Source organism: Malurus melanocephalus, unplaced genomic scaffold (assembly GCF_030028575.1).
Source record: "Malurus melanocephalus ecotype Western Australia unplaced genomic scaffold, MMel_1.1 scaffold_91, whole genome shotgun sequence".
In the NCBI taxonomy this organism is placed as follows: domain Eukaryota; kingdom Metazoa; phylum Chordata; class Aves; order Passeriformes; family Maluridae; genus Malurus; species Malurus melanocephalus.
In genome coordinates this window covers 656,262-679,445 of record NW_026623323.1, presented here as the reverse complement: position 1 = coordinate 679,445, position 23,184 = coordinate 656,262, and the positions used below count along the sequence as shown (strand labels likewise).

At 40.1% G+C, this 23,184-nt stretch overlaps 1 protein-coding gene across 1 annotated transcript in view; it reads left to right on the top strand.

Moving 5' to 3' along the window:
- Positions 1 to 2: 2 nt before the first annotated feature.
- CCDC6 (coiled-coil domain containing 6) overlaps positions 3 to 23,184 on the top strand; it is a gene marked incomplete at its 5' end in the record, with an annotated part of 50,065 nt that continues 26,883 nt past the window's right edge. Inside the window, 2 exons of the mRNA XM_057368410.1 lie at positions 3 to 236; positions 19,381 to 19,530. Coding sequence (XP_057224393.1) covers positions 3 to 236; positions 19,381 to 19,530 — 384 coding nt within the window. The remainder of the gene's footprint in view (positions 237 to 19,380; positions 19,531 to 23,184) is intronic.

Below are 23,184 nucleotides of genomic sequence, written 5' to 3'. Positions count from 1 at the left end.
GCGGCCCGGGCGCGGGGCCCGGCTGCGGCTCGGTGAGCGGCGGCAGCGCCTCCTCGGGCAGCGGCAAGACCGGTGGGATCGTGATCTCGCCGTTCCGGCTGGAGGAGCTGACGAACCGCCTGGCCTCGCTGCAGCAGGAGAACAAGGTGCTGAAGATCGAGCTGGAGACCTACAAGCTCAAGTGCAAGGCGCTGCAGGAGGAGAACCGCGACCTGCGCAAGGCCAGCGTCACCATCGTGAGTGCGGGCGGCGCCGCGCCGGGCCCGGCGGGCGGGGAGCGGGGGTGTCCCCGCCGCGGGGTGTCCGCGCAGGGCGGGCCCGGCCCCGGCCGCGGCCTCCCCGCCGCCCCCCCCGGCTCCGTCTCGGCTCGCCAGGACGAGTCACCTCGGGCGGGCCCGGCTGTCACCGCGGCCCGGCCGGGGACCGCGGGGGACACTCACAGGTGGGGTCACCCCGCGCCCTTCGCGCTCCCGTCGGCCCCGGGAGGGCACCGGGAGCGGAACCGGCGAGGAGCCGAGGCGGTTTCCCCACCCGGACCCGCGTGGCCGCCCGGCTCCCCGCGGGGTAGGCGGCCCCGCCGGCCCGCCCTGCCCGGTGTCCGAGCGGCGGCGGCTCGGGGAGGGGCCGGGCAGGGGAAGAGCGATGCTCTGTGCTCCCTTGAAGTTTCTCAAAGTAGAGATTTCCTTGGAGTTTAAGTAATCTGCGGAGATTACGGCTTATCTCTTCAGCCGTCACCTCTTCAGCCACYGTGCAAAAGCGGCGAGCTGCAGGAATAGCGTCTTGGTCATGAGGAAGTGTTTGATTTGTTTGTAATGTTTTGTTAGTTGTGGTATTTCAAGTTATTTGAAAACTCATTTGAAATAAGACCCTTAAAAATAATGCGAGTAGCGCACAGAGCACTCTGTCCTGGCAAGAGCTCAGCTGCTGGTTTATGAGCACTGTGAGGGTAACTTGGAGTTTAACACCATTTTATGTGATGCTGAAAGGCAGGAATCCTCAGTAAAGTGCATATCAAAATACTATGAAAACAATGTTTTATTTTTCTTTATGAGCTGGAGAGTTAGGAGTTTAAATTAGGGGTATTTTTGATAATTTGGGTGCCAGAGTAATTGTTTAGGTGTTGTAGTGGTCATGGCCTGCATGCAAAGTAGGGAACTTGCTAAAGACCGATTAAAGATAACTGATACTGTCCCGTACACCCTTGCGAGTGCAGGTGGAGATGTCTYAGAAGAGACTAGTCCCACCTGCATGTGCTCGCTCTCATCTCATCTGATTTTTCACAGGGGGTTCTGTGTTATGAGCATGACGTCTATTTTATTGATACTCAGCTTTTCCACTGTCAATACCTCTTGCAAAGAAATGGAGCTTCCTAGGCATACCTCTCATCTGCTCCCAGTAGTAAGCATTCAGTGTCTAGCAGGATGTGGGCCGGAAGAGTGCATGAAATACAATACAGAAGTAATTTATTCAAGGATGACAAATATAGTGCTAGTCGGGGAAATGTGTGCTTTGTTAATACTTTACGAGAAGAGAATGTGCCTTAATTAGGTAGCGGCGGAGTGCCTTCTAATGTTGAAAGGGGCTAAGGCGCCTTGTCAGTCAGACATTTTCTCTCTGCCTCTTGGAAAGGCAAGGCAYGGCATCTTTCTGAACCGCTTCTAGGTGTATTGTTTGTAAACARCTTGGGAAAAATGCGTGTGTGCATTGAAGTCCTGGTGCTGTTTCTAGARACAGATCATCTTATATTTTCATCAGAATTTACAAAAGGGAAGTATTTTTCTAAAATCTGAAACTGTACATTTTTGACATCTCGGATAAAGAGAGGAAAGGTGTTAGACTTTAATGACAACCTGTAGGCTGTCTGGAAAACCGACATCTTTAGCTGGCGCTCTGGCTTTGGTATGCTAAACTGAGTGCACAACTGAGTAAACCGCTTCTAATTCAGCAAGCGGCAAAATAATGAATGCAAAACATAACTTTTTTTCAGGCCACTGAGACCTTGTGCTGTGGTTTGTGTAGCCCTTAATGTAAACACATTTGCAATCAGAATACTTTGTTGTGTTGCTCTAGCCTGCCAGTGACTGGAGATCAGCTTTATTGGAATGCTGCAATATGTGTTATTTGCATGTAAATGTGATAYGAATGGAACATTTTCGGATTGTCTCCACTAAAGGTGATTCTAAACCTTTGTCAGGTTGTTCCACCACCAGCCAGCTCCAGCTCCTCTCCTCTCAGTGTTGCTGTGCTGACAGACGGGCGCTGTGTACGTTTCCTGTTGTGGGCATTGTAATGACACAAATCAGCTTTGATTTTTATCAAGTGTTGAGGACAAGCTGTGAAGCACAAATGGAACTGACAGGTAGCCAAAATAGCAGGTGAATGACTAAACCTATGTGCTGTAGTTGAAGATGACTCCTCAACCACAGGGCTCTTCAGCTGCAAACCTTTCACTGATCCTGTTGTTTGAGCTTCGTTGTTCGAGGCCACAGAGACTCTGCTTCCTGCAGCTCCCACCATTGTCTGTAATGATTTGGAAGATTTTCCGTTTAAGGTTTGCGAGTTATAAGCTGATGGTCTTCCTCCTTCCTCTTGTGTCTGTGCTGGTGAAAGTGTTAATATGACATCTTCTTGCAGTGTTGTGGTGTCAGCATGGATATATTCGGTTTGGGAATTACCCAAATTGCTTGCCACATAAGATCTTTTTTAGTTCTGTTTTGTAGTTAACCCTTGTGTCATAGGGTTGAAAATAAGCGTTAATTATGTATAGGAAACCTACATTAAATTGCACTTGGACAACTGACTGAGAAAAGGTGTTGCCTTGGCAGGCTTGTATGCTCAGTAACTTCGTATGTACTCTCATCTAAAACATGTGAAAACAAATGCTGYTTTCGAGCTGAAATTGGTAAAGCCAGCTTGGACTAAGCGTACATCCAAAAATATGTGCGAGCTGTACTCCTTCCAGTAGCCTGAAATGCAAATCAAATTATGCTGCTGTTCATGTGCAAGACTGTGAAAGTAAGTAAATATATGCGATAACTTTATCTCACCTGCTATTATTGGTAATGAACGGTGAGATAGGGAGAAAGCTGGGGATATTTCAAGTGTTCTCTGGCAATGCAAGAGCATTACATCAGAAGATGCGAAGTTTCGGATCAGMTATTAAGAAGAAATGACTGAGATCACTCGAGCCATTTGCAGAGGGTTCATTTATATGTATTTAGCAATCTCTATTGTGTGATCTCATGCTGTATTTCTGCAAGGTCTTTTTTAGGAAATGAACGGCTGGTGCCTAGGTTGGGAAAAAACAGGCGCCTGAAGATCTGAGATGCTGCGCATTTAAGATGAGAAGTAGTGAGCTTTGGTTACAGTGCTGCACTACCAGAAGTGGATTTCCTGTGTGAATTTCCTTAGTTTTTTGGTGRAAAAAGGTCTGCCAAGGAGATGTCATATTTAATGGGCTAATCCTGGGATAGCACAACTTCGCTGGTTAAATAAGAGTACCTTCAAACCTGGTGGTGGGGTTACTRCTTTTCAAAAGATTGAATTGCTGCATGTAACAAAAGCTGAAATACTTCAGTTGAGTATAGGTCTGTCTTGGTCAGGAAGTTTCTTAAGAAGTTGGTGGAACTTGGATTTCTAGCTCCTTTTTTTTCTATTCTTCAGTGTTTAATGTAACCAAGCCATCCTGTTTCAGTGAAAGCCATGTAGCCTTTAGCTGATACTGGAAGCATTTTGGTTTTCTTTATTATTGTTTAGAACTGGTGGGCCTCAAACAAATAGAATGCTCTTAAGAACAAAAAGAGTTTTAGTCCCTGATTGCTACATGCTCACTCCAGGATGTTAGATTTGGTAATTTAATTCATGTCACTACTATAGTCAGACATCTTCTGTGGAGTTAGAAAATTAAAATATAATAAGTCTTATTCTGTTACTTAGTTTTTTAACTGAGGTGAAAATAACTGGTTAAAGTATTTGAGAAACATTAATTAAAAAATATTCTTGTTCCAAAATGCTTGATGTAGCAGTTTTAATGCATTGTAACATTTTACAAGAACATCTCTCTAATTTTCCCCAATTTTGCTTTGTAGGGAAGGGAATAATCCTAGAAATCCCGATTTGTGGTGCTGTGTGGATCCCCAACAGGATCATCAATTCAGATGAGCCAGTCTGATCCGAAGTGCTGATGGCATATGCTGGCTTTTGTGAGCTTGCCATGAGTTATCACTGTCTGGTAGCGCCTGCTGCAGCACTTGCTGCCAGGGAACACTGGAACATGGGGCTGCTGAGGGTTGTGAGTGGCAGTATTTTACTGTGAGACCTCTGCTACCATTGTTTCTGTAGCTAAACCTGCTCTCTGCACCTTGGCTCCCAGCTTAACTCTTCTCATTCTCTGAGTGTTGGCACAGGGCAGTTGCATTTCTTGGCTTCTCAGCCTCCTCTGTGATTCTGCAGAGCCATGTGAACAGCCTCCCACCTGTTGGGAGGAACAATAGAAAAAAAAGCCTTATTCAGCTCCTATTTCCTCGCCCCCTACTTAAATCCTGAAGAAAGTTGTTGCTTTCAATAACAGCCATCTCTTTAAAGCAAGCAGGCTTTCTGTGTAGAATCCTGTTGTAGACTTCCTACAGTTTTCTGAGTAACAACCAGATTCGGATGCTGGAAATAAATAGTGTTTTGCCTTTTGTTTTCAATGAAGTGTGCAGAAGGATTTGTGTATGTGCATGGGATCTGCTGTCATGGGTCTTCATGGAAAATGTCAGCCGAGGCAGATAGTTTGGGAAGTGAATGGGTGTGCTGTATTGTCAAAAAATCTCCTGCAAAAATGCTTTTTTCTTTCCTGGAGTTTGCACCAGAATTTCAAAGCAGAACACCTGTTCCAGCACAGAATGTGTCTATTAATAGTGGAAGAAAAAGGGCAGGATAGGCCATCTGAACTGAAATAGTAACCTTTAGAAGGTGCTGATAAGGGCATGGGGATGAATGAAAGAAATCAATTAGTAGCAGATAGAGGTGAAAAGAATCCAAGAAAGCAAAAATACTAATATTTTACAAAATGTATCTGTGAATCTGTTGTTTATTCTTGATTTTGAAGTAGGTCTTGCTTGTGTGAAAAATACAGTTCTGTGATGTCTTCTGTAGCAGTGAGAAGCCTGCTTGGGGCTTTTGTATCCAGCTGTGTCATTTATAACTCCAGTTTGTAGCTGAACTAAACTGAAAGTAGCTCAAAAACAACTTATTTTAGAAAGGCTTTGCTTACCTGCTTTTAGAGTAAATATAGAATTATTACTAAGATTAACAAATTCATGCACCATGAATGTCCATCCAAAAATTTTCAAGCATACTTTTCCAATAGTCATGTAGGAAATTACTTGTTTTTCAGTTTTAAATTTGCCTCAGATTCTCAAGAAGTTTCTGTCAAACTTCTACAAAACATCTGTAAAGGAAAAAAGAAATTTAATAATGCCTTCAGTGTTAGGCCCTTAGAGTAGCATGGTCAGAGCAGTTCTGCTTTTGCTGCGTGGCTGGTAAGCCAGAAGTAGGAAGGTGTAGTATCATCTGCTGCCCTTTGATGCTTACACAGAGCCACTGGCATATCGAGTTCCCAGGGAAAAACCTTGTCCATGTGCGGTTCACAGAATGTTACTGGGGCRTGTTGTAGGCCTTCCTCAATGCTGGTTAAAATGCATGCCAACGAAAACCACCAAAAAAAAGAATATTTCTGAATTCAATTCAATATTAATCAACAGAAATGCTTGTACGTTCAGGGAATTTGAGGCTTCAGAGATTTACTCAATCATCTGCTTTGATTTTTTTCACATGGTTTTATGAGTTGTTCCCACTTTGAACCTCGTAGAAATGTGTCTTTGGGAAGGGTATCCAGTTCTTATTTGAAGTCTCTTGAAGGTGAAGAAGCATTGTGCTTGGAAAAGCTTTGGTGCCCTGCCTCCTGTTCTTCCCATCAGCTTCATCAAGGGTGAGCTGCTTGCCTTTTGCCTTGGGTTAATGGGACTTCTGGATCCTCTGCTTTCTCCTCATGAAGATAGAGGCTGTAACAGGCATCTTTAGTTTACATTGACAAACTAAWCTAAGCTCTCAGGCACTGAGATGCTGGAAATCCAAAGTGTTGGCTTAATATGATGCACTGGTCTAGTCTAAACATCCTATCCTGCTTCAGATTTGCACAGATGTTTCTGATAGCTGTATTCAGAACTTTACTTWCTTTAATAAGTTTTTTCATCTAGTATAGGGAGTTGTCTTCAATGAGTTTGCGGTTTTGTGCTATGGCTAGTTTGGCAGAAATGAAGCTGCAYGCCTGTGCCTTTTTCACGTGTGATTTGTACTGCTGGGTTGCCCAATAGCACTTGATTTGGTGCAGGGAATTAATTAATTCTGCAGGGAGTATATTCAAMAACATCCTGCATGGTATGTGTTGGAGAAATGGAATTTCCCACTGGTGATTATTTTTAGTAAGCCACTTTGGAAATCTGGATGCATAGTTTATTTTATTACCATTTTAAAATAATGTTTGGCATGTATTACTGAATCAAAAACTCATATGGGTGCCTTATACACACCCTATACCTTTATGGTTATCTTTATTACAAATAGTCCTTGGCTGAAAGATGAATCTTTTCTTATCTGCCACAACTTGTTCTCTATAAAACCATGCCGAATGACCTGTTTAATGTTTCTGTCCTTTATACAGTAAATGAATTTGTTTGCAGTATTGCCGTTGGATTGATGCCAAACTCTGATAACCACCTAGTTTTGCTTGCCTTTAAGTATTATACAGCAACTATACTTTTTTAACAGTAACTTTATTGATGTTCCCATATTAAATAATAGTGGAATGTCTTCGCTCAGTAGGAATACTGGTATATTGCTCTAAATTACTTTGGGGATGAAAGTGAAATAAGAACTGAAATTGTAGAGTACATTTGGGGTTTTTTAATAAGGCAAAGTTCTTGGTATTTCTGTGGGCTTGCTACTCTGCATAGAAAGTAATTTTGCTTTTCTGTTAAATGAACTTTCTCATTGAGGTTGTATCATGAATTCTTTGTCAGAACTGGTTTGTAATCAGCTTTTATATTAAGAACGCTCTTTATTGTCAGGTTTGAACATTTACTGAGAATAAAGGCCATTCTTTCTTGGTGCGTCTCCAGTGACTTAAAAGCATTTTGAAGGAGAGAGTTGTTTTAGTTTTTACTGCATTATGCACRTAACGAGTTTGCTTTCAATTGCATTAAAAAATAGTCATAGATGGTCATGCTGTATATCTGCCAGATGTTTTTAACCTTTTTAGTCACTTGCCTAAATGATTATTGAGTTTTGCATTATTCACATCAGCTGATTAGGTGACAGAATAAAAGATTGAGGTTTTTAGAACTTCTAATGCCGTTGCTGATTCCAGTATTAGAAATCCAGTATAGACAAGATTTTAGAATAATTTTCAAATCATGGAAGTTCTGTACTTCRTTTTAGTTGTGGTTTTGACTTTAATGGAGTTTGAGTCTTAATACTGATTTCAAAGGATGAAGGAAAATTATTTCACTTTATTAAACTCTTTCTTTTTCCAGGGTAGGTATGTGGTTTTCTGTRGTTTTCTTTCACCTGTTAATTCTTTTTACTTGTTCTCATTGCTTGTTTCCTTCTATTGCTGATACTGAGTTTAGTTAATGTTGAAGCTGTTCTTTCCCAAGTTCTTAATTTGAAGTGTTGGTATACATGAGGTGTATTTTCAGCTACAGACTCTCAGTGCTGAAGCTCCATGCAGTAATTGAGCAAATAATACTGCTTTGTGGCACAAARTGGTGGTGAGCAAGGTTTGATTTCACAAAAAGTTTTCTTTTCACTACACCTTGTAAGGTGTGCATAGGTGGCATTCCAGGTGGGGACTGGAAGCTTTGGAAGCCGTTCAAATGGGGACTCTGGGGCAGCAGCAAAGACTGATCAGACAGCTGGACTTGTGGGGTGCTGCAGGACACTGGAATGCCAGTGTCTCACAAACAGACCTTGAACTGTGATTGAAATGAAGAAATGAGACGGTGCTCTCCTTSACAGGAATGGAAATTGTCATCAGTAGACATCTGACGTATTTCAGCATAGCCTGGTAAAARCAGTGAGAGAAACAGTTGCTTTGCTGCTCTTTTTTGGGCCAGGGGGTAGGAGGAAGTTGCTGAATTTAGCAGGAGAGCAAGAGGTGAATCCTTTCCGTCTTAAATTAAAAAACCCACAAAATGAAGGTGGAGAGTAGGGACAAAATGTACAAATTTAATTATACACAGGATTTGGGATTCAAACAGAAATGAATGGAAAAGAGACAAAGATACTCTAGAAGAAAAGCAAAAAATACAATATAAAGCAAGCTCCCCTGGATKCATAACAGAAAGCATTCTTGTGATGTCTTGCTTCCAACGCAGCAGCCTGGGGATATCCAAAAGAAAACATCTTAAGTTCTCTTCTCCGGTCAGGTCCTTCTGTCTGACTGAAGATGTGTCTTGACCTTTAATTAGATGGTCTGTTATTGACCCATTTCAATGTGTGGAATGGAGAACAAGGTAAAAATGAAAACAAGACATTTGAGGTGAAGTATTCCACAGTAAAAATGTGTCTTAAGCAGGGAACTCAAAATTACAGATGTGCAGGTTTCACCTCTCTGTCTGGGGGGGGTGCAAGGGTTACTTTTTGAAAGCTGAGGCAATTTTTACAGAAATATTGCAGCAATTTTTAATCCTGCCACTTGAGTTGTAATTATTTCAACTATTCAGTTAAAATACAGGCATTGTAGGCTAATTGGTGCCTGTGGGGACTACCCTTTCAGCTCCTGAGAGTCCTCRATCCCTCCATGCATTCCCTTGCAGTAGTTTTTTTCCTGGAAAATAAGGTATTTCCTCAGCTCCACTGATAGTCTAATTGATGGAGAAACTCTTCAGATAAGGCTTTTCTTCCTCTCTCAGCTCTGAATTTTACTTAGTTTGAAATTTCTAATATTAAACACAATCTGGTCTCAGTTTGGGGAGGGCTTAGCAAGGTAAATGAGCAGGTTCAGTTCCACTGTAGATGGAAATGGCCTTGCAGTGTTTCAGCTATCTGTAAAGTTTCCTCACATGCTTCAGTTCTTTAAGCTGCCTAAAAATGTGATGTTTCTGCTTATTACTGTAAAGCTAAGGTCTTTTTAGTTGCTTTGTTGGTGGTGGTGCTAATCATATTTAAAACTCCTACCACATATATAAATAATTCCCACAATGATATGCTTTGGTCCCGAGTGAAAGTATAAATGTTTCTTAACAAGTCAGGCATGATAAAACCCAGCAATGTTTAGCGAGCCATAGGATGAAGTCATGCTTCTTTCTGTGACTTGCAGTTTAATTTCTACTTTCACCAGGTAGTGGGATTTCCACTTTGCTTTGCTTCATTTTCAAATAAACAGCAAAAGCTACAATTATGAAATTTGCAAAATGCAGGAGTTTAACCACCACTTTCGCAAGAGCTGTAAAGGGGATGTGTTTTCCACATCTGTTAGAAATAAAGAGTAGAAATTTTGTTGTGGCTAGTGTTGCAGGGAAGTATTAATTAAGCAAAATCTCTGTCCTCATAGGCCCTAAAATCCTGGTTGGGTCAAGAAGAGGGATGCTCTCAAATTCTGTTTAWTTAAAAGAGTGAATTTAACCTGAAATATAGATCTGCAAAACATCCCTTTTCTCTGAATATTAAGGCATATAACTGGAATGTCCTTGTTCTGTGAACGAAGAGGTGGGTAGGCATTTCCTAAAACTTTCTCTGTATTAGACCTACTTCTCCAGTTCTGTATGGGATGAGTATTCAAGGATAATTGCATTCCTCCACATCCTACAAATCTCTGTTTGTGGGGGCCAGAGACAGAGAATACAAAGCCAAAGGATATTTTTTTTCATATTTCTAATTGTATTTTCATACACTGCATTAATAAACTTGTTTCTTTTCTTGAAAGCTTGGAAGGAGATTGCTCTTTGGAATACTGTGGTGTGTACTGTAAGATGTCCAAACTGTAGTGAAGGGGGAAAAAAACTAAAATAAACTACTAACCTACTCGTAGGAGGGGTAAGTAGAAACATTTCTTTGCTGAGATGGAGCTCAGGCTAATGTGCCTTAGCAGCAAGTTGAACACTGTTGTGTTCACTTTGAGAGTATGTTAATTTGGTTTAGGACAAGGTATGATTATAATTAATAACAAGGTTTCTCTCCAGCACTTGCTGATCACTGTGAAAGTGCTTCTCTGGAAAGTCAATGTGTAAGAGGAAATTGGAGGGATTTTAGCCCTCTTTAGAGGTTATGCTGAGTGGCAAAGGACACTGTGCTGCTTTGGGGAAAAATAKTGCCATTCCTAATGATTACCCAAGCTGTGTTTAAATTAGTCATATCAAACAAACAAACAAAAACCCAATAACAATCCCATTTCCTGCCCTCCCCACCATTAAATAAGAAGGGTTTAACGTTTTAAAGAGACTTAAGAAATTACATGATTGGCATCAACAGTTTGAAAATCCGATAAATGGGTCTTGGTCTGATAGTCTTTATGCCTAGTTTTAAAAAACTTAAAGGAGGGCTGGTTGATTGATGTAGATATATCACAGGTTACACCCATTGAAAGGAAGATTTACAAGAGCTGAAAGCCACTTTTACCTAGAAGGGAAGGATGATGAATACATGGGCAGGTTGTGCACAGGATCCAGCTGAAGTGATAAAATTTGCAGTCTTCTGCCTGGGAACAGGGAGGGTTGCTGATAATACCTGGCCATGCAGCATCTGTCTGGTACCTTCTGCCTGGAAAAACTGGGTATAACAGAATTACATTTCAACTCTTACTRTGTATTCTGATGAAGAACATGTGTTTCATATTTACATACTTGCAATCAATTACCTGGACTACATGAAGTAGGATTTTCATGAAGGTTATTTGGGGTGAGTGACTGTTAAATCTCTGTTCACTGCTTTTTTTTTGTGCTCTTTTGTCTCTGAGTAGAGAAACAGTTGTGGATGCAGATCTGCTTGTAACAGGAGTTTGCTGTGGTTGCGTTTTGAGCAGAAGTTTGTTATTTTTGAACACGGCTCAGTGCCTGTTAGCACCCACATACCTCTGAACAGAAGCTGTGTATTAAGTTAGTCACCTAATAGTCTACTTTTCTGCTAAGTCTTTTGCCATTCCTGCTCTGAAACTTTGGGAGTATGCAGTTTTGGGTTTGCTAATTGGTCAKTCCAGCAAAATGGACTAGTTAATATGTGGTTACATTGAAGATAATTGTTGATTTATCAGTGGGCAGAAAATAGACTAAAAAACCATTTAAAATATGTTAATTTAAGAAGTGTTTATGCATTAGACATCTGATACCACAGAATAATTTGGGCTGGTGTGCTATATTCCTTGTAAGATCTAGTACTAACGGTAATGTTACTGAGATTTAAGCTGTTGTTGATTGTTAGTTTCTGAGTAGCATAACRACCAGATTTTGTTAAATATTGTAGTTGCAGGTCAAACAAACTACAGCATTTTAAAAGGATTGTTATTCCAATGATCACACAGGSTGTAGAAAATAATTAACACACACCACCTCCAACAAAACAGTATATGCTACAAGCTGTAGTATATAAGCTATCTATAAGCTATATTTTTTTTCAGTCTTTCATGTCAAGAAGTCTGTGCATTTGAAAATTCAGACAAACTGGACATAAAACTACAGATCTTGTTAGGTGTATATGTGCGTCTTTGTAATGTTTTTCAGCAATTTTTATATTGAAGTGGAGCAAAAGCAAGACCTGTTCCATGTGCTTCTGTTTTCCATTTGTTTTACACTATTGATTAACTAGCAAATTATTTCCAGTACAAAAAATCCAGCAGTAATACAGTAGTGCCACTAGAAGTCAAAGAGTAAAGCAGAAACATCTTTCTAGTAATCATCAGTTAAAGATTAATAGGAAGAGGTATTTCAAACTTTGSTTCAGAGTTTGATAGGACAGTGTAGCTGTATTTTCTGTTTTGGCTGTCTTTGTCAGTGTAAATCTTCATCTGGGTACAAATAGCAAAGATGGGGAAGTCCCTGGCAAAGCCCATGTCACCTTTTGGAGATGTGTTGCTGAAGCTTTGTGCTGGTAATGGTCCCTTGCCTGTGCTGGGCTGATGGGGGAGTTGTGTAACAGAGCCCCATTCTTGGTACCTTCCTGGCTGTTTCCATGTGCAGTCACTGCAGCCCTTCTGAGGAACTTTTAATGTGTATTTGGAAGCAATATTTTGCTTGTGTGCAGTGAACTTGAGGCCTTAGGGRCAGTGGGTTTGTTTGTGCTGATGTACACTGTACTGACTGTACACATGTGCTGGGAACACAGTGCTAATGAAAATGCAGCAAGTGTAGGAAATGCGTGGTGTATGTGCAGCCATGGGACAGAGGAAGGGCCTCATGAAATAGAGCCATTTGGAAAGGTCTGTGGGCCAGATTTAATTTTCCTGCTGGGTCATTGCTGCCTCGCCCTGTGACTTCTGTTGGCTCAGGTTACAGCTCTTGTGTGCTGGAAGCAGACTCCAGCCCTGATAACCGTCTGGGAGCTTACTCTAGGTGGTGATGTTTAAGTGAATGAAAAATAAGAGCTATAAAGCATGTGTCTAATGAATAGTCAGGTTCTTAAGGTTGTCATGTTGAGTGTTCAAAATAGGAAGTGTTTAATTGTGTGCCTGTACAATCCTGCTACTTTTTCCTTTTTGGTGCTTTATTACCATAGAATTTTTAGTTACATTAAGACTTGCATGGCAATATGTGGTCATGGTTAGACTGCTAAGTGAAAAATACTGATACGTTTTTCTAGGCCCTATCTTGACACTTCCTTTGTCARAGAAAATGTGGCTTTTTCACATGTTGTGTTTTTATTAACTACTTGATGCCAGTATTTAGATATAATGAAAACCCTTGAAGAGTACACTATTTTCATTCTGTTGTGAAGAAAGCTGTTTAAATTATTTTTGAAGTATGTAAGAAATTCAGGATTAATTATGAAGTTCATATAGCTTGTTGCACTTCGTAATTAGGCAAATGCATTAATTTTTTTTAATATTTATGCTTGTCAAATGAGCTTGTTTTCATAACTTGCTTATTTAATTTTTACCACTTGTTCATTTCTGTTGGGCAAGACTTTCAGGTCAACATCAAAATGCAGGGAGAGAAGTATGTACAAATCTGAAGTGAAATGGGATTACATACCATCAAACAATTTACTTCATTGCTGATGCCAAGAGATTATTTAGCATGAAAGAATACCAGTGACTTTTGTGTTTAGGAAGCTGGTCAGTTCTGAGGGCTTTTCTCAAGTGCTATTCCCAAACCACAAGATGTGTACACCTGAGTTTTTGAGAGGAGGTCCCATAAGTCTGTATGAGCCATGTTGAGCTGAAAGCATTTGGCTGTGGTTAAAACTGACTTGGAAAAAAAAATGTGTTGTTTGAGCCAGCTCGTTTCTCTAGTCAGTCTGCATCCGTTGTGGATTTGTGTGGCCATATGCTGGATCACTTGGTAGGTATCGAGGGAAAAACTTGTTGTGCCTGGAATTAGTGGCAGGAGTGCTGTGATAGGCATTCTGACATGTCTTTTAAAAAGCAGGGGAGKGGGGGATGAAAAGGACAGAGAATTTCCAACTATAAATGGAAATTAAAAACAACTGTATTTTAATACTTCAGTGGTAGCTTATAATAAAGTTATTCCCTTATAATAATAAATTGTTATTATTATTATAATAAAAAAACAGATACCTTTTTTGTCCCCTCTTGCAGCAGAACTCATCTACYCAATAGTTGAAGTATAATAGGACTTGTGCTTTGAAGCAGTTCTACATGTGGCTTTAATGTTACACAGTAGGTAATGTTTAGAGTAGTTGCAGTTCTCAGGATGAGTTTCAGTAATAAATTTCTTTCTTCCTTAGTGTATTTTGAAAGGAACTTTTGGTAAGACTGTAAGTTTATGATTTTTTTTGGGGGGGGGGGGAATTTGTTCTGTTTATTTGTTTGTTTCTAGAAGCAAACCATCCAAAAAATCAGTCTCCTCATCAACTGTCAGGTTTGTGTTAAAAAAAAAATAAATAATCAGTCTAGCAGCTTGGAGTTCTGAAGGAACAATTCAGAGATATTACTGCTTGTTTGGGGCTTCTAGGAAATACTGTATGCCCAAAGATAAAAATGCATTGTTCTTTCTGTTACTCTCTTACTCCTGAAAACTCATGTTAAAGAAGGAAAAAGAAAAAAAAAAAAGGAGAAAAATGTACTTTTATGTCAGAACAGAGGAAACAACCCTGGGGGTTTGCTGTAGATTAGACGGGAAATCACACTACAAATTGACCCCAGAACTTGAATTCCAGCTCACCACTTCAACCACAAGAGCATTTGCTCTTTTCTCTGCAGGCAGGCCACCCAGCTGAAAAAAGTACCTTTACTTGGGTGGGGGGAAAGCTGTGCCCACATCATTATTGGGACCTGGGTGAAAATTCCTTGTCCTGCAGCCCTTACAGCCAGAAATGTGCTGCTGGGCAGTCACTGCAGTTGGCAGTAGTGTGCATTCTCTGAGGAGCTGTTGTCGTCTTCTCTTGTGGTGGTTCATGTTTCTCCTGAAAGGCACATTGCATGCACTCTGGTCAATTCAGATGCAGCTAGAAGGTTTGTAGGAAAAAAAACAGTTGCAAAAAAGTTGTAAAAGTTTCTCCAGTAAGGGAGCAGTACCAACTCAGTGGAATGTTTTTTGCATTTGTAGATCTGTAGTTTTCTGTATTGTTTTAACCTGGTGCTGGAAAGTACAGCCAGAACAGTCACTTGAGTTACTAGTGCTGGAGGAGGAGTGTATGCTTCAGGAGAGCTGGGAAACTTAGATTTTATTTTATGCAAGAACTGCATATTCTAAAATCATGTCATTGTGACTTTCYGCACTTCTCACCCTGTTTACCTCATCCTAGTAGGACTGTCGGGAAGGCTGCTTTCTGCAGTGACAGCTTTAGTGCAGTGTAACATGTGCAGAGACTGAGATCATCTCTTCCCGAAGCTGTCCCAACCCTTCAGCCTATATTCAGTAGCAAAGATTGAGTTTCTTGTGTCAGATTAAACTGCTCTTCAGCTCCATCTACAGGGTTACATTGTCTGCAGGGTCCTGTCGGCAGGAAATGCACCAGGAGAGTATGCATGAATGGTAAAAAGGTCATGGTGGCTCTTGACATGAAGGACCTTCAAGGGTGGATTAGATCAAAGCAATGCTTGATAGGGTATTTCCAACAAGATCCCCTGAAATCTGGTCMCCTTTACCCTGGATGGATCTGGAGACAGGTGATGCTTGTCAGGCTGAGCATGCTTGGCATCTGCCTTGCAGGTGGTCGTGGGTGCCTTGAATGTGAAACATTTGCTACTGAAATTCTCTGAAATGACACCTGCCACTAAAGTGCAAACACATGTTCATGTCACATCACTGACTGTGGAGTAGGTATTAACTGGATTGCTCAACTTGCTTATTTTGCAGTATCAGAAAGGCCTGATACTGTGAAATATTAGGAGCATCCCATCAGAAACAGAAGCTGCTGCTTGTACTAGAACCAAGAGAGCAGAGGGAAATTCAGCAGTGTAAACCTGGTCTGCTAAAGGTGTATTCACAAGAACTGAGAGTAGAAAAATACTTTTAACACCTAACTTTTCTGTTTATGKCAGTATATGCAGCATGTATAGTGCAATTCACTTCCTAATGTGATACTCAGTTATTACGTGAAGTTTAGGACAAATATGTTTCTTAATTCTTTTAAAATTTCTTGGACTTTAAGCTCACAAGGACAGGTTTTTSCAACACTTCATGCATCAGCTCTATTTCATGCATCAGGATTTCACAAGCTTCTACAATAGAAATCATAGAATTTTTCTTCCACAAAAATGTAAGAGGTTTTTTGTGGTTTACATTCATGAGGTGCTTTTTAGCTTGCTTTTTATTCKTGATTTCTTGCGAAGTAACGTGATAGCCCTTGCATTTATGGTCTTGAACACAATAATTACAGATTTTCCTTAGTGGATGCATCCATGGAATACTCCAATTTAGCTATGCATGGAGTTTTGAGACACAGGAGACAGGTGGATATGACTGTTGTTATGCAGAAAATCTGTGGTGAAAGTAGATTGCTTGTTTCAGGTTTCCAGRGACTGATCAGGTGTTATCATTTTGTATCTCTCAGTGCCTTAGCAATTTATTTTGTAATATGGTACACAGAACAGGGTAAATGGCTGCTAGTGTTTCTGGATGTTGAGTGTGATATGGATAATAGAGAAAAACCAAGAACTCTACCCTCATGGAAGACCTAGTGGTTCTTATTTCTGTATTCTATTTCTCTGTTCTTTTTTTACTGATGATATCTTTTCATATACAGATACTTAATAAAAAGACAGGTTATCCCTTTGGAAAAAGAATATGTTTCCATCCAAAAAAATCTGTTTGATTATGGGCTAAATAAGTAACAGATTTCAAGATTTTAGGCAATATTAAGGTAAACATAAATTATTCTATTACTTTAGATAATTGAACTATCACCAGATAATGAGTAATGAGATGAGGRCAAGTTTCAGCATGAAATTTAGAAGTATGGTAATGAATTATGTGCTTTGTACCCAGTCTTAATAACTGTCGGRTGTTTTTCAGCTGAAATGTTTGTGTAGAAAGTGCTGACCCTTGGATAATTAGATGGACGCTCATTATWTTCCATATGACGCATGGATATCTGRAGCTTACAGTTCATATGCAGATGTGTCGGGTTGCTGCTGTTCAGTTSAGAAATGCATTCTTTGTGTAAGGAAGGCAGGTATGATCCTACTCGGCTTTTCCCGGGCTCCTGCATGCTGTGGGCACAGGGCTTGTTGCAGGGCAGTTCTTAAACAAGTACAAGCTGTGGCTGCTGGTTCCTGTTTCCAGCGTGCCAGCACTGCTGCCTGTGGCATGCCAGCTTCGGAAGCAGATCCAGGAAAGGAAAATGGGAGGAGGAAGGGAAAGGCTTCGTTTCTGGGTGTCTCCTCAGCCTATGCTGGCCTGCTGCCTGGCCTCATGGGCTCCCGTGCGGGCACAAAGGAGGAGCATTGGCTGGGACAGGGATCTTGGCAGCCTGTGCTGCTGTTGGCCTGAGCACCCGTCGTTAATGTGACACCAGGATCTGGCTAACAGTGTTGAGCAGGCTCGCTGCTATAATAATGTGATTTTAGAGCTTTTGACTTGTGCAAAGCGTGAGCAGAACGAATCTGTGCAAGTTACAGATGAATAGAAATCAAAGCAGAAACACCCTCATTCTTTTGTTTTTCAGAACCAAGCACTTTCTAATTTAATTTTAGGTAAGCTTGGTCTATGTTACTGTCTTTTATTGTCTGAACCATTAAAAAACAGACACAAGTAGAAATCCTATGTAGTGAAGGCAGTGGAGGAGTTGATTTTGGAACAGTATACATGAATTTTAATGATTTGAGGACAATGAGCCCTTGCAATTTGACTTGTTTACTCTGTTCCGGAATGTCTCTGAAGACATAAGATGGTTAGTAGCTCTAAGTAAAGCCACATTTAGAAACTGATAGCTCATGTTATTCAGATCAGTTAGATTCCAGGACTTTTAATCCTCTGAGATGTGGATTGACAATGTAACATTTCTTCAGACCTCTTGGACAGCTCTATATTTTCTTGATGTGACAGGTAATAATACCAATGCTGAACATGCTGGAGTAGCTGTTCTTTGCTATGGAGATGCAAARCATTATAGAGGTGTTGTGCGGGAACCTAAGCTGCTAAGCCAGTGAACTCTGCCTGACTTGCTTTTCTTTTCTTTCTTGTTTTTTTTCGGGTTGGGTTCCTGCCAGCCCTGGTGATGACAGGAAGAAGGGAGCTGGTGGAGGGTAGACAGTAGGAAAGGGCCATGAAAAGAAAGCAATAGAGATGGGAGAAGACACAAGAAGGTAGAGACAAATGTGAAGAGAAGGACTTGATGGATGGGGGTCTCAACTGAGAAGTTTCCAGAGCACTGCTTTAGATTTTAAGATATTGGTGATATCATGAGGAAAATTTACAATTCACCAAATTTTAAGACGGTTATGTTCTTTAATTAACTTTTCTCCTGGACATTGAAGGTGTCTAAGTAATTGGCTCTTAGATCACTAGGGAACATATCTTTCCAGTTAAAAGATCAACTTACATAATAAAATCTTTCAAGCATTTTCCAGTGTACAGTAAGTATAAAGAGATTGTTTTTTTGGCCCATTATGGGTARATGATTATGGAAGATAAGCTTTCAGTAGTGTGTCTGTTTCAGTTCTTAAATTKTCCTCTCTCTCATTTTACTGAAATAAAGCTTTCAGAATGTTTGCATAAACTATAAGCTGGTAAAATTTTATTAGAATCAGGACAAATCACATGTGTGCAGTTCAAGTCATGGATTTTGCTGCAAGGAATAAAACCACTGCTGACACTCTCTCTTACCTCATTTGTTAAAAGCAATATTTCTGTCATTCACTTGTTCTAGGCTTTGGACTGTGGAATTAAGAGTTGGCTCTACCAATTTGTAGCTGTGTCTTTAATTTGCCCATATGAAATACCCTTCATGATCTTTTCAAGCAGGCTTTCAAAATATCACTTCCGTGTTCCATTGATCAATTTTATACTTAAAAAAACATACAAACATCTGAACTGTAGGGAATACATGAGGCTGGCTTTCTGTGGAGCAGTGCAGCGTGCTAGCAGAAAGCTGAAATGGAAATTGTCACCTCTACTAATTTTGCATGGGGAAGATTTCAGCGTAACTTGGGGTAAATTTTCCCTGCGCCTATTTTTTTTTTTTTGAGTTGCTGTAGTTGAGTAGCAGTTCTGAGGAGTAACACTTGTTTTCCTGGTGGTTGGGTAGGAATTCCTGTGAGAGGAGCCATGCTGCCTGTGGCTCTGCATATCTGGGTGAAAGAAGGGGAACATTATTTGACTTCTGGAAAACAGCTCGGTCTGAGGGTTCTGAAAAGAAGGCACCATGGTGCATGCAACAGTCTGAGCTGTGCTTCAGCTCACAAGGGAGAACATTTAGTGAGGAGTTCCTTTTTAGACATAAAGTAGGTAAAAATAAGTAGTAGCTGAATCTGTAATGCTTTTATAAAGTTTTAAGATTGGGAACTTTGTATATTTGGAAGTAGGCTACTTTAAAACATCAGTGCAGTTTCTCAAGTTAAAAGGTTGAAAATAAAAAATGAAGAAAGGTGCTATAATGTTATAAAAGGGTATGGTAACAGCACTTAGATCCAGCCTCCAGGCCTCCAGAATTAAATGATTGCAGCTTTTTTAAAAGGAAACTTGCTGCCTTTTTTCTCAAAACTATGTCTTTATTTCACAGCAAGCCAGGGCAGAGCAAGAAGAGGAATTCATCAGCAACACTCTATTTAAGAAGATTCAAGCTCTGCAGAAAGAAAAAGAAACCCTCGCAGTAAACTATGAAAAGGAAGAAGAATTTCTCACTAACGAGCTCTCAAGAAAACTGATGCAGGTAATTGGTGTCTTTCCTGATGTTTCTCCCAGGAGCCTCAGGACTGACTGGTGACTGAACTTTTGTGATTGCATGACTGCACTCWGAGGGAAGTGGTCAGGTTATAAAGATGACACTTGATAAAAGCAAGCTACAAGAAGTGTAGTGAGTAGCCTTTTTTTAACTTGTTGCTTTAGAGTTTGCATCTGCAAATTCAGCTTTGAGAGCCTGCAGGTTTGTATACTGATTCAAAAAATGGGTGTAGCCTGCAGTAAATATTAACTGTCTTCCAGACAAGAGTTACTGATTGATTTAAAACGTTAGTGAAACACACTTTTTTCCTGGAGTATTTGATATTTAACAGGAGTCCTGAAATATTAAACTTGATATGCAAGAACATGCAGCGATGCTTGAAGGAGACTTTTTCTGTGAGTTTATCCATACTTTTAACAAAACAATTGCTTCTGTTGAATTAAAACACATCAGTTTGATGATAAAAGTAAAAAGTTGAAGATGCTGGGACAGTTTGTGGCAGAKAAACTTCTTTTCTTTACCCAAGTTGCTAATTTTTGGGAAGTGGATAAATATTTGTTGGACGTGTTGTCCATGCTTGCTRTGTTCTCACAGTCTTGCCTAAATGCCTCCTTTTGGTCCCTGTAGGAGACATGGTACTAAGTTAGGGGAATCTTTAGTGTGATCTGCCTGAGCTTWTTTCATGCCATTAGTTCTGAGCTTCGTCATGAAAAACCAGGCACTTTAAAAGAAGCTAATTTGTATGTTGAAAGCATTGCTGTGTTCTGCAGCTGGAGACTGAAGGCATGTTTAGCCCTGCAGTTAGGAAATACAGTGTTTGGAAACACCACTAGAGCTAATCCCATCTGGCGCTTTTGTTACAGAAAACTGGGCCTTCTCTCACTTTGTCTCTTTGGTGCCTGTTATCACACAGGAAGCTCAGCAGCAAGATAAAATATCCCTTACGTGGTATTACTATTTCCCTTTGCTGTTCTTGAGGACTGACAAGAATGTTTCTGAGTAAGAGACACGTTGGCTTTCTAAGTCATACATTTTCATGAAAAACAGACAAGCAGATGGCAGTAAAATAAGGGCATCAACTGTTCTTTTCTAATTGAAGTAAGATGTGGATATCACTATAGAAAAAGCTTTCCACTGGAGTCTCTTGCAGTAAAGGGAGAAATATTATGTTGAACAATGTTGTGTAATTGAAAGGCAGATGGAGAAATCTGTTACAGAACCAGCTTATATGGGACTGTACTATACACTGTAAAGAGGAAAGTAAAATTTCCCTTTAAAAGTAAAAGCATGAATTACACCTGATTTTTTGAAGGGTTTTGAAGTCATATAATGACCTTGCACACAAATTTGTACCACGAGTTCTGCAGCAACTGAATTGTTGTATCTAGTAATTGCTTCAAATATGCTTAGCCTTTTCTCTAGAATTCACATTRAATTATTTTGACAGGTTTTTTCACTATCTCTAACATTCTTAAAATGCTGAAATTATGCAAAATAGATTCACACATTACAAAGAGAAATATAAACTTCTTGCCGACCTAAAAGTATTATTTTCATTCTTTTTTGCTATGGACTTTCAGAAGCTGTCCTTTGAGTGTTGCCCCAGATTAAAGAAAAAGGTAACAATACTGTTCTCAAAGTGGCCAAGGGTTTGCTTGGCTCTTGGTAATGTATGAAACAATGCAAGGGCATTGTGCTGTCCATTGGAAACCCTTCAAGGGTGCAATTTATTATCATTAGTGAGAGAAAGATTCAGAGAATCATCTGAAACAGAGTGCAGACATGAAACTGAAGTTATKATCGCCTTTTATACAGCATCTGGAGAGAATCCTCAGTTCTGGATTCAGCATTATCACATAAGTATTACCCAGCTTTCAGCAGGCAAGCTGCAGTGTTCTGCTTAGAGAAAGCTGTATAATGTAGCTACAAGAGTGTGGARGGAACCTGCAGCCTTAGATTTCATTCCATGTGGCCTTCCTGTAAACACCATTTACAGGATTTACACCATTTACATGATTATGTCAACCAGAAGATTTTAAAATACAGCAATTCATAAGGGCACCTGTCTTCCAAACTGTTCATCCTGAAGCTGCGTAATTTCTCTCAGCACCATTAGGTAGCARTTTTTGCAAGTAAATGGTGAGTTTTTCCTCTATCTGAGTATTAACCCAGCTGACTTGAAGAAGAGAATAGCTGTCATCATCCTTGTGGTGGTGTTGGTGGTTGTGCCTATGAGGGGTGAGTGGCATGGTATTGCTTGGAGGTTCACCTGAAAACTTCAGTGCACAGGAGAGATAAGGGTTATATCAAAGCTCCTCCACAAGGACAGAGCTGAGACTTGGTTCCTTTTGTGGCCTGTGTAGAGGCAGCAATGCTGTTTCTGTTAAAGGCATAGGCTGCGAATGTTCTTTGGGATTAAACTCTTAATCTCTATGTTTTCCAATCAATGTTAGTCTGACTTGGAACTAGATTTTCAACATTCATGCTGTCAGCATAAAATGGCTTCCTGCTTTTTGCATTAATAAGGGAAAAAATGCCTATAAATATGTTGTTTTGTCTAAAACTTTGCATTTTGGAACAGAGAGGTGCACTTCTGCTAAACTGCATATAATTTTGACTCTCAATTTTCCTAGTATTTACAGCTCTGTGCCTGTGTTAGAATTACTGCCACATTATTCTGTTGAAAGCCCCCTAGCAGAGGGCCTGTTTTTGTGGAGCCTGTGCATTTGTTGCTTTGTCAGGCCTTTGTTTGTCMCAGTTGTAGGGGCTTATGCCTTGCATTGAGTCTGGCCTCTGGAATGAGCTCCCAGAAGGTTAAAGCAYTTTAAATGTGGGAGCTGCCTGCCAGAGCTGCAGCGCTCCTCCTCACAGCCAGCCAGAATCTCCCAGTTCAGCACCACATGTGTTACTGTTATAAAACAATGAGTGACATCAGGTTTGCAGTATCATAAGAAATTAATATTGAGCCCTTTTACTATATGCCACACTGAGTCTACAAAGACACAGTAGCACATAAAAGAACRTGTTCTCAGTGTAATACTACTAGCTTTTTATAACTGTCTAGCATTTGCTTTCATTTCCTCTACAAGCCAAATGAATAAATGTACAATTTTATTAGATTAATTTCCTTTGTTTAACATAATTATTAATTTTCTAGTTTGAATGTTGCAGTAAAKAAGGAGCACATGCATCTTAACAGAGATTTTATTGTAAACTAAAGCTTTTTATCATGTTCATCCTTGACAAAATTCTTATAGGCCTTATGTACATTTACTATATCTTCTTGTGTACTTCATGTAATTGTATTTTTGTTTACCTGATGAAGTCTCTGGAAAGCTTGTAACTATTTCTCAATCCTTAGTCATTATAGAACGGTAGCAGTGTTTTGGAGAATATCATTACGAGTGTTTTGATGCAGGCTGTGTTCTTGCAGTGGTGGACGTGGATGTGTTGAGTGACTGCTTTGAAATTTAAAGCAGAAAATCTTAAAAATTAATCTTTTGTGAAACAAGACTGCTCCAAAGAGAAATTTATTTTTAATATTGTTTGATCTTACAAAGTCAGTTACTTTAAATTGTACACCAGTCCTTTTCAAAATCGAATTCAGATTTTTTTCAACACCCTTGTATTTTTGGAAGTGCA